Genomic DNA, 12674 nt, shown 5'->3' with positions numbered 1-12674 from the left:
AACAACATGTTAAGCCTAATCAGTAATGCACAATCCATAATCTGCTCAAAAGGTTCTTTGAAAAAGGTAAATGAAAATGGTATTCCAGAACATATATGTTTTTATTTTGGCATTCTTATTTTATTGTTATGGTCCTAAAATATTTGCAATGAATTGCTGTCAAAACGCAATACTTCAAATAGTTAGAATAGGCACTAATTTGTTCGTACATGTGTTACAGCGTTTATCTTGGCATAACTTCTTTAACACATTTGAATTTATCAAGTGATTTTCTGAAAAGTACCCAAATTAGCAAATGCTGTAGACAAAAAAATGCTTAAACTCTGACCCATTTTATCCAACAATCATGGTTTCAGTAATATAATGGTAGATATGGTATTTGATCTCGATAGGATTTTAAATGGCTCTGCTTTTATGTACCAGCAGATTAGTGGGTCCCTTTAAAAGTTAGCTTATTCTTGGATATGTGCAATAAAAGTGAATACATATAAATGTTTAGAAGTCAATTGAGAAGTACACAGACATTACACTCAATGAAACTTACTTTGAAATCAGATCTGTAAGTCTTAAACAATTGGCTAAAATTATAATTGACAAGATGACAGATTATATCGCATAGAATGAAAGAAAAAATAGGAAAGTTCAATAATAAGTAGAATGGAATAGCAATAGGTGGCAAAAAGTTGTCACGATTTTAAGACAATGTGCTCATAAACTGGAAATTTTATTTCAGCCTCATTCTGGAAAAACTGGGCTTAATTTATATGCTTAAAGTGTCTTCCCAGAGTAGTCTATACAGTCTGCTCATGGCCTTATCAGGGATGACACTTTATGCATTTGCACTCAGTCTTGTTTTCCCAGAGTGAGGCTCATATGAAATGACATCATTATTTGTAAATTTAGTTTTATTCATTTTGACATTTGCAAATGCATATCAAACATTTGCTTTCCTGCAGTTATTGTTTTCAGCCTTTGAGCCCCCCCTCTGCTTTCATCATATTTCTATTGTTTGGTTCTTTTGTTGCATGTTTTTGTTTTTTATGCCCCCCTTCGAAGAAGAGGGGGTATATTGCTTTGCTCATGTCGGTCTGTCGGTCGGTCTGTCTGTCTGTCTGTCTGTCGGTCCGTCCACCAGGTGGTTTCCTGATGATAACTCAAGAACGCTTGGGCCTAGGATCATGAAACTTCATAGGTACATTGATCATGACTCGCAGATGACCCCTATTGATTTTGAGGTCACTAGGTCAAAGGTCAAGGTCACAGGTGAAGGTCACAGTTACTGGAAATAGGCATTTTAAGGATTTAGCATGGTTCAAATAAGGGAAACAACTACCGTTTATGCATGTTCTTTTGTTACAGCATTTGCCTCCCTTGCAATTTATTTAAATTTTACCAAATGTAAGGCTAACTGCATTTTTGTAATGCATTGTATCAATAAACATCGGGCAAAAATGAAATTTAGGTTGCACCACCACCACCACCACCCACCACCACCACCACCACCACCACCACCTTTGTTCACAGTGACAAAAAACGTATTCACACAATGGCTGCTACTACAACTTATAGCCCATATAGGGGGGCATGCATGTTTTACAAACAGCCCTTGTTTAAACTTGTGTATTTCATTTGTTTACTAATATGTTTATTTGTAGTTGCTGAAAGAAGCTGTTTTCAAACACTTAATTGAAGAAATTTACTTGCTTGTCTTCTTTTTGAACCTACTTTCAGATGCAGCGTTCAATGCAGACACTTACAATTTAAATAAATTATTTTGTTGGAAGTAGTAGAGCGGGTGTTCATAATTCCGAACATCTAAGCAAAGAAATCTACAGTTCGGAAACGCAACCCCACTTCCGCAAATCGATGCTATTTTTAGAAACAACAACGCATACTGGACCTTTTAAAAACATCGATTTCGTGTATGGGTCATCGTTCACTATTATTTTTGGGTTAAAGGAAAGGCAGTAATGTATGCTAAATCCGAACACTGGTTTCAATTCCGAACATTGGTGGTTTTAATTCCGAACACTCAAAGTGCATTCCAAAAATGTAAAATATTCAAAGAAAAGAAACAGTCAGACTAATTTATTCCACAAACAATAAAAAAAAAAGAACATATTTCCAACAATTGGAACAGTTATGCACTTTCAAATTTCAACAATATTTGCATGCGAAAGAAAGTTCATCACAAATCAACTGATTTTCTATGTCAACACATGCAAAATGAAATCTCCGGCCACAGTTAGTGCATTCAATAAAGTTGTCATACTTCTTCTCACACGCAAAACGTTTGCCGGCCTCAACTTCAACATCGCTGTCTGATAACAAATCACTGATTTCCCGAAGAATTGCCTCCTCGTTCTCCTGTCGAGGTGACCAATTGGTTGGATGGTGAAACAGATGGAACTTCTGACTGGTTGGCTACCATTACAGTTTGGGTGACGGACTTGTTGGGTTGGCTGTCGGACATTCCGATCAGTTGATTGGGTAGCGTGTCAGTCGGGGGCTTTTGGGTTGTATGAAAGAAAGAGTTACCGATGGCCTGGCTAACATGATATTTTGGGTGTCTGTCAAATTCGGCAAACCAACGCTGAATTTTCTCTATTGTGATGACGGCCCGTTCCTTCCCTAATTGGATAGTTGTGCAAACGGACAAATACGGATTACGCTTTAAAAACCCATGCAACCATTTCCGTCCCGGTTTGTTTACGAGAAAAGGGGTTTCTCTGCCAGCGTCATTGAGAATCTTCTGGACCACCGTACACAGGCCATGTCTTGTTCGACCGTAGCCAACCCTACTCATATGGACCACCCAGTTGGCAATTCGTTGCTCTTCGTCAGCACTGAGGACAGTCTTCGCATCGATATGGTCAGTTGCGTACTTCCCACAGACACGATCATGGAGTGTTGTTTTGGGTATATTATACGTTTTGCAAGCCTGGCCAAGCGTCATTGTACCCGATTTTATTATTTCGACTGCGCGACCAACCACTTCTGGGTTGTACTTTTGACGTTTTGCTTGTAATTGACGAATCATATATAAAATAAAACGAATTCATGTGTCAAGACATTAGCCTTTTATTTTAAGTTTTGGTAATTTATAAAACAATATTCTTGTAAGTCTTTGCTTTCTAATTGTTGCAGTAAACTTCAATCATAAACATTTAAAAAAAAATTCGTTCGGAATAATGAACATCGTTTAATATATCGGTTTTAATTCCGAACAATTGATCTTTGCCTTTTTTGTTTGTGAAAGCTATAATAAGAACATACCCACTAGTTGGGAAATCCTAACTAATAATAAAATAGCAAAACCTGATCGGGGAAGTACTTAAATTACGTCATGTAACCTTAGGAATTAGTGATGGTGAAATTGAGATTTGCGTAATTCCACTCACTTGACTGGTTGGTGAAACGACTTTCTGAAATTCTTCAAAATTTAAACATGGTTACCGCTCAAAAATGGACGAAACGGAAAGAGTTAAGATATGATGTAATAAATATGATGTCATATGTCAGAGTTCATGCTTGAATTATATTGTTTTTAAATGTTTAAATTTTCGTTCGGAATTAGACGCTGTTCGGAATTATAAGCACCCGCTCTTTATATATATTAAGCCATCTACAAAAAATTATTCAAGCTTTTTTATTTCCTATTTGAAACTATTATTAGAACTACTTGGGTTTGGAATCTTTGAATTTTCAGCTGAATTCTTTTAATTGCAAACATTTTCTTCATTATAGTCTTAGTTGCAGAGAATTTCCTAAAATCCTTGCCAAGGGCCCCATGTTCAATCAACATACAATTTCAGGGGGTTTTGGAAGGTCATCAAAAACATTAATACAAATATCTTCTTCACACTTGACTTAAGTGAGAAAGAAATCTTAATTGCTCTTACTTATTGAACAGCTGTAATTTCTGAGTTTTATTTAAATTAACTCTATATAAGTTTGTGAGAAAACAGCTTTCTCCTTTTTTTGCCTGTCTGTTCTTTCCTTCTTTCCTCCCATTGCACGCTCGTTACCTCCCCTGTACTTCAGAATTCCGAGATCACTTCCCAGCCATCAGTGGCATAGCTGCTCTTGCCTATTTTGTTCACAATGCTGTTCTCGCTATGGCGAGGGTGGAGAAACACCCAGAGAACATGGTAGGTATTGTTGCCTCTCATTGAATGAGCTGGGCTCTGGGAACATTGGCGTTAATGCATATGATTAGAGTGTCATTACAGAGGCTTATCTGGGATGACTTTTTCTGCTTAAAGGGAATTTTTGCTAATAAGAGAATTCCTTTAAACAACAAAATACCATAAAAGCGTAAAGGGTTGTCCCTGATTAGCCTGTGCTGACTGCACAGACAAATATGAGACTACACTTAACGCACATGCATTTAGTCCAGTTTTTCCAGAACCAAACTTTAATTATTTTCCCCTGTAAACCAGAGAATGTGGTAGGTATTCTTCTTTTCTCTCACTAAAATTATCTTCTGCCTACAAGGGTGTGATTTCTTCTCCTTTTGGCTTATTGCCTTATTTTTTGATGAGTAGATATTTTTTCAAACATATCTTAACTTGAATGGAACTGTTAAAGGATGATGACTTTTGCTCATGTTCACCTAGCAACCCAGTAAATATTATCATCTAGCAACCCAGTAGAGTTTTTACGGCCCTCAAACTGTTCCAATCACACCCCTGTAACTACAACAACTATACCCTTACTATCACCACTGTTGCTAACGCTACTATACTGTTTCTATCACCCCTGTTGCGAACTCTGCTATACTATAATACTGTTACTATCTGCGGTTACTCATAAAATCTTTTTTTTTAGTCAAGAAATATGTTGGTGATGCACACATTAGCAAGAATAAGTTGCCTAAGGTACTGCTATATCATTATTTATTCTTCTGAAAATTAAATAAACGCAATTCTTTTCAAAGAATCTTTTGGAAAAGCATCATACAAGTTATATTTAAAAAATACAATCGCGAAAATGTGCTTAGCTAAAATCAAGGTTATGGGACACAGAGGGATTGCTGTGCAACCACCCTTGTACATTCAACCAAACTTGTCTTCTCAGTCTATTTGGTCAGCCGTCCAATAATATAACTTACTTATTACTTAATTATATGATAATTGACTCAAAATTTTAGTATGGTCCAATAGAAAACTAAAACTGAAGCAAATAATGGAAAAGACGCATAGTAAAGTTTCTCACACATGTATTATAAATATTGTATTATCTTATATTATTATGTATATTGTTCATACAGTTGAAATATCATTCTAGCAATATATGATTCGCGTTCTAAGAAAAGGGTGTTAAATGCATGTGCGTTAAGTGTCGTACCAGATTAGTCTGTGCAGTCTGCACAGGCTTATAAACTAGGGACCACACTTTCTGCCTGAACTAGATATTTGCCAAGAAGAGACTTTCTTTAAACAGAAAATATCACAATAGCGGAGAGTGTCATCCCTGATTAGCATGTGCAGACTGCACAGGCTATTCTGGGACGACACTTAAGCAGATGCATTAAACCCCTTTTTTACAAAGCGTTGCTCATATGTATTAACATATTTATAACTTAACTTCTAACTGCACCAACTGTATTGTATTTATTTATTTTTCCCTCATTAGTCATTCATATTATTTCTTAAAGTTTCATTACCAATTATAGGTTTATTTCCTAATAATATGCACCATTGTTATTTTGAATCACATTGCTGTAGTTATGCCATTCTGAGATGGTTTTCATAAAACTGTTTATTTTGTGACTGTGGAACCATCCTGTATACAAAGTATAATTTATAAAAACTTTCAAAAATATAATTATTTTGCACATGTGGTAAGTTCATGTGTTAAATTGTGCAAAAAGTATGTATTATTGTACATTTTAACAGCTGCTTGTTGCAAACATACCAGATGTTTCACAGGGAGGTTTTACAACTGTAACACAATTTGATATTTTTATTTTCTGTTCTGCCTTTGTATCCTATTGTCATGGTAATGAATCTCAAATCAAAGATTAAGAAACATTTACCAAATATTGAAGAATTCTCAAATATTCCAAGTTACCAGTCCTCATTCTTCCCCCCCCCCCCCCCCCCCCCCCCCCATTTTTACCAGAACCATTTAATTGGCAAAACTCTCTCTTATGAACCTATATGTACGTATTCATAAATCAAGACTTATTTGGTATATATTTATCATGATAGCAAATGAGTTGCATCAGGTGGAATAAGAAAATATCAACACTCAAGTGTTGTTATTTCCCCTCAGGAACCCAGAAAAAATGCCAATCTCTTGTAGTAGGTCATTTTAAAAATAATTTTAAAAAATAAATTCAGAAGGAAATACAAAATTTGAGCATAAAACTAACATTGTACACTAAGTTATTTATTTGTTTCCAAGAGTACTTAAAAAAAAGATTATTTTAAAACCACTTAAAACAATATGATCATAATTTTAGGGAAAAAAACGTGTAGGAAATATAAAAAAATACATTCAACATCATTGGTACCATTTTTTGGACTATGGTATAGTGTTATTAAATGTTAAATAAACCCTTCTAAGGCGTGTGTATTAAACTTATAATAAACTGAAATGTTAATATTGTTCTAGTCATGTGGTTCTTATGGTATATACTCCATGAATTCCCTGTACTAAAACATGCTGTTATGTGAAGTTGCAATAAGACATCATTCTCGAAATATGTTATGTTATTTGAAGAATGCTTTATATGTAATTTTGCCAATTGTTTTTATCAATTTTGATGAATTATAAGTAAAATAGAAACATGCATAGCAATAAAACTGTTTGCTTGTTTGGATAAAAAAAATCCATAAAAAATAATACCATGTCCAGGCATTCATGAACACAGTTATAAAGTACAATAAAATGATCAAAAATACAGCCACTTTTAATAAAAATTTATTTAATTATTAGAGTATGGACAGAATAATACAAACAAACATAAAGAACATGAAACACAGATGTGTGTGAAAATCACCAAATGGTGTTCATTTCTAGTTTGAAGTCTTTTTCAAATTCACATAGTAAGTGCTCTGTGGCAGGGTGTTTTGTTCATCTTTGCCAGTGTATCTGGGCTTGGCTTATGTGGTCTATTAGCCTTGCATGTGTATTATGTTGCATTGTATTCACTACTGTTGTTTTTTTACTTACACAAACAATGAACAAATAATTGGGCCATGCTCTGTAAAAAGGGAGTTTAATGCATGTGCGTAAAGTGTCATCCCAGATTGCGGACTGCACAGGCTAATCAGGGATGACACTTTCCACCTAAACTGGATTTTTGCCAAGAAAATACTTTCTTTAAACAGAAAATACCATAAAAGCGGAAAGTGTCGTCCCTGATTAGCCTGAGCAGACTGCACAGTTTAATCTGCTACGACACTTTACGCACATGCATTAAACCTCTTTTTCACAGACCATGGTTCAATTCTATGTCCATCTTCCCAGGAATGTGTCTACTATATATTTTTTTACCACTAGATGCCATATATTTAGCCCAAGATTTAGGAATCCTGGTTAGAATGTTGATTTCTTACTAAAAACATATTAAGGCCAAATTGAAATTGGGCATTTAAGGGCCACGTTGGCATTTTTTACTGTAGTGAATTATTGTTTGCTCTAAAAGTGACAATGGTGCTTATGTTTGATTGTTCAAGTTCTCAAAGGACCAAAAAATGTTATTTTATCTTTGTGATGCCAATTTGTTTATGCAATTATAAATGTAAATATTCTTTATTTAAATAAATAATCCCTATTGTAAATAATTTGGTTTGAATATTTGCTTAGTTTGTAAACATTGAAGTTGAACAATTGGGCAATTACTGAATCAAAGATAATCATAGTTAAAATACAATGCTACTTGTTTGAAATACCTAACATACTTGTTAAGTCAGGTACTTATAAACAAACAGATTTATTTTGTTCAACTTATGATTACAATCACTCATTACATTGGACCTGAATCACAAACAGTTATGGTATTTGTTTTGCTGTCAGGTGCGTGATCTGATCTTGGCGTACATCCTGGTGGCCATGACCTATATTTACATGGGCGTCATCGTCTACATCTCCTTCACCCTCGACAAGAGCTGTATCGAGGATGTGAGTAGAATGGGATTTTCATTTCTTGTCTTCTATCTTTGTAGAATGGAAATATAAAATATGTTCAAAATTGTTTATATTCCAAATCTTTTATTTGTCACTAACAATTCTGGCCAAAAAACAAACAGTTTTTTTAGGTCCTTTATAATGATTAAACCTTTACTCTGACTAAATTCAACCTATTTTGGCTCCTAGAAATACATCAATAATTAAGCTGTGTCATGAAAAATGGGAGTTTTGTCATTTATTACTAGTATAACGCAGTATGGTCTTAAGGGACTCTGTCTACCAATTAGACAACGATACCTTCTGTGACTTGATAGTGAATAGGTTAGGTTCTGACCAGACTGGGAAGATGTGCAAACTCGCTGGAGTTTAACTGGCTGCACGCGGCATAAGACACATTTTCACATGATGCAGCTCTTTTTATGTTTAGTGTTAAGGGTGAAACTATTTTATCTAATTTAGAAGCATTCAAAAGATACCACTGTTTCATATAGGGATGGCAAAATTATTCGAATATTCAATTGAATGGTCAGTATTCGAATAACAGAATTGATATTCGGATATTTGCAAAGAAAAAAAAACAAAACATTATTGCCCTAATATTTAATGACCTGCGAGCCGCTTACTAATTGGCATCAGAAATCACTTGGGATTAACATGTTTGATGTGACGTTCTTCATGTCAAACTGTTAACGTGGCCTGTATCAGCGTGGATTGCGCAATTCAATGTACACACTCTTAGAAAGGCCCCAAACGGTTGTTTGTCAATGGGGTGCCAATTAACAGCTTCAATTGACTGGCAAATAATAACTAAGTTTCTGTAATCACAGTATGAACAGCCTTTAAAACGTGTGAATTACTCAAACTGTGCAATGCAATATACACACTCGTACATGATATTGTTATTTTAAAATTTCAAATAAAAATAAAATTCTATGACATGAAGATTTTTCCTCATATTTGTTTTTGAATGTTTGGTGTACTTTGCATGCCTTATTGATATGTTTCATTAATCTTAAAATTAACGTACTTGCTATTGTTACCTAAATTTTTTAAATAAAAATAAAATTCCATGACATGTTTTTCCTTCTATTTGTGCCCAATTACAGTATCCGTCATAGTATTAGCCGACAGTGATACAATTATTCCATTGCAACGTTCATAAACAGCCTAATATTCAGCAAATGGATAGAACTTACAAAACAATGGAAGTTAAACACAGAACAAGTTTCAATCTTTTCTGATATATTGCGCCTAAATAGGCTTTTTAAAAGTTTGATTTTACAATTAAGCTACATTACCTTTCTATTTCTCAACACAACAATTGTATATTCATTTGTATTTCTGTGTCAATTTATATTTAATTTCCCTACTGGAAACAAAACTGAGTAATAGAAGTTAAATAAATCCGGCTGTTTTATGCAAATATTTGAATATCCTATTGAATATTCGAATACCGATATAGGGATTCGATGCCATCCCAAGTTTCATGGTATTACCCCAAAAGTTTACACATTTGGGCAGCGCTGTATGAAAAAGGGGTTTGATGCATTTGCATAAAGTGTAGTCCCAGATTAGCCTGTGCAGTCTGCTCAGGCTTATCATCAAGGACAACACTTTTTTGCTTGACTGGATTTTCAATTAGAATAGACTTTTAGATGAAAAATTGAATACAAGTGGAAGTGTTATCCCTGATTAGCCTGTGCAGTCAAGCCGGTACGATACATTACTCATTAGCCTGTGCAGTCCAGCTGGTATGATACATTACTCACTAGCCTGTGCAGTCCAGCTGGTACGATACATTACTCACTAGCCTGTGCAGTCCAGCTGGTACGATACATTACTCACTAGCCTGTGCAGTCCAGCTGGTACGAAACATTACTCACTAGCCTGTGCAGTCCAGCTGGTACGATAATTTCTAAAATTAGCATTTTCTTTGATTTTTTTTTCAAAGAATGCTATCAGAATTGCAAACAGTTTGGATCCTGATGAGACGCCACATTCTGTGGCGTCTCATCTGGATCCAAACTGTTTGCAAAGGCCTTCATAATTCGGTTCCAGCACTGAAACGGTTAAATTATTGTTGAATGTTGATCATGAACTTCTATCTGATACAGAAACATTCAGTCAATACATGGTTTCATGGTATTACCCCTAAATTGACAAATTTCTATTTCAGAATTTCCTGAACAACCTGAAGGACACCAATGTGATGGCTTTTGTGGCACGTATTGGGCTGTTCTTTCAGATGGTCTGCGTGTTCCCCCTACTCATGTACATCTTTCGCATTCAGTTCATGAACACACTCTTTGGATCCATATGGCCAAGGTGTGAAAATTGTTTTCCTTTTTTTTGTCTGTCTTAAAAAAACAGATTTTTTCTATTCTGTTATAAAGTGATGTTTTGATTCAGTATATATCAACAAAGTATTGGTTTTATACTGTGGTAGGTCATTATTGTTTATATTATTATTAACCCTTTAGGTGCGGGAACCGAATTTTGAAGGCCTTTGCAAACAGTTTGGATCCAGATGAGACGCCACAGAACGTGGTGTCTCATCAGGATCCAAACTGTTTGCTATTCTGATAGTATTCTTTGAAAAAAAATCAAAGAAAATGCTAATTTTAGAAATTCAGCAGACGACATTTTAGCAGACGACAAATTTCCCAGCATGCAAAGGGTTAAGAAATGTTATTATTTTGATGAGTGCTTGTGATCCCCTTGGTCTGGCGTGTGTCAACATTATTTAGCTTAACACTCGTGAAGTAATGTTTCTGCCCAAATCTTCTTGAAGTTTGGTCAAAACATTTGTCCCTATGATATCCTATCAGAGTTTGTAACTGGGAAATGATAGATAAAAAAACAAGGTGATAAGATCATGTTTTGTGAAAAAGCTTTTAGAAGTTAGTACACAGTTTACCCAAACCATGAAAATTGTCACAACATTTGTCCCAATGATATGGCAGAGTTTGGGCTAGTGGCTGGCTTATATAGGAATGATGTCCGCTCTAAAAAATATTTGATTGGAATATCATGAAACATGGTGATAATGTTTGTGGGCTTTGTATCTCAGCCAAGTTTAATAAAGAGCGATGAAGCAATGAAAAATAATTGTTGGTGAAATATAAACAAATAGCCAAATAAAGCTTGTCCATTTTCAAACATTTTAATCAAATCATCATCAAACTTGTTTACAACATTTATGGGCATAATTTTTCTTACAAAGTTGAGATTGAACCAGGTTCCATAAAGCCTTTCTGGCCATTAAATTATCTCAAATTTGCCAATAAGATATTGTCTGCTCTGTAAGAGGCAGTTTTCAGTCAATAACATTAGCGTGAATTAACCAATCTTAATGACTCTTTGGATACATGAAGCTTAAATATAGAGACCTAGCTTGGGATGGTATTTAAGACTTGTCAGGTCAAAGGCAAGGTCACCGTTGTTACGTATTGAACAACTGTTTCAACTTAATTTTTTATGAAACTAATTCATTCAAATTGTGTGTGTATGTAACTTACATAATAGACCTCACTTGGGATTGCATTTAGGGTGAGTCAGGTCAAATTAAATGTACATGTAACAGTATAAAAGACAAGATAAGTATTGATGCAAAGCATCAAAGGGTGTCGGGAATTTCAGTGTAAAAGGCACTCAATGAAGTTACATGGAACAATTATTTTTTTTCTACTGTAAATATTAATATATTTGCCGATTATTTTAAACAAAATAGAAAAAGATACTGGTATAACCATTATCTATAATTTTGTGTTATAACCCCCAAATAACCATTATTTCTGATGCTATGTTATAACTCCCAAATTACCATTATCTATGATTTTGTGTTGTAACCCCCAAATATTTCATAGTTCATTTTATTTACATTGGTTTTCTTTTTTTACTGGCGTCCGTGTGCAGTTTTCATTAATGGAACAGAACTGTGTAGGTTTTAAAAAATCTGCTTCATCTTGTATGCGTAATTTCATATTTTTCTCAAGTTCAAGGGGAGATGATTCTGAACTTATTCTTACGTTGCTCATTTACGATAGGGGTTGAGTACTCATTGATATGAAAACACTGTAAAAGTTTGAAAAAAAAAAATTGAATGAAAACTGTAAATCGCATGAAGAAGCTGCATTTCACAATACTTTGAAATTCAGTAAAAGATCATAATAGATTTATTGCTCCCATATTCATCATTTTCAATAGGTTCGAGTAATACTGATATAAAAACACTTAACAAGTTTGGAAAGATTCAGACGAAAGTTGTGAAATCTTTTAAACAAGTGGAAATTTTTTATTTTGTCAAATTTAATAGAAAAAAATTCTGGACTTATTGTCCAGATGTTTCTCATTTTTAATGAGGTAAAAATGCTCATTGATATGAAGACACTGTAAGTTTAGAAAGAATCTGATGAAAAATGTTGACATAATCACCTAACCAAGCAGTTTTTTACTTTTATTTTTAAATTCAAAGAGACATTATTCTGGACTTATGGTCCGATATTGCTCATATAGAGAGTTTGGGTTGGGTC

General features: G+C 34.4%; 1 protein-coding gene across 1 annotated transcript in view; it reads left to right on the top strand.

Moving 5' to 3' along the window:
* Positions 1-12674, top strand: part of LOC127863141 (sodium-coupled neutral amino acid transporter 9-like) — a 50417-nt gene that overhangs the window by 31262 nt on the left and 6481 nt on the right. Inside the window, exons 11-12 of the mRNA XM_052402529.1 lie at positions 8029-8133; positions 10319-10467. Of these exons, the coding sequence (XP_052258489.1) occupies positions 8029-8133; positions 10319-10467 (254 nt within the window). The remainder of the gene's footprint in view (positions 1-8028; positions 8134-10318; positions 10468-12674) is intronic.

Source organism: Dreissena polymorpha, unplaced genomic scaffold (assembly GCF_020536995.1).
Source record: "Dreissena polymorpha isolate Duluth1 unplaced genomic scaffold, UMN_Dpol_1.0 chrUn001, whole genome shotgun sequence".
Lineage (NCBI taxonomy): Eukaryota > Metazoa > Mollusca > Bivalvia > Myida > Dreissenidae > Dreissena > Dreissena polymorpha.
The sequence above is the reverse complement of the archived record's forward strand: the minus strand, read 5'-3'. Positions and strand labels throughout refer to the sequence as shown.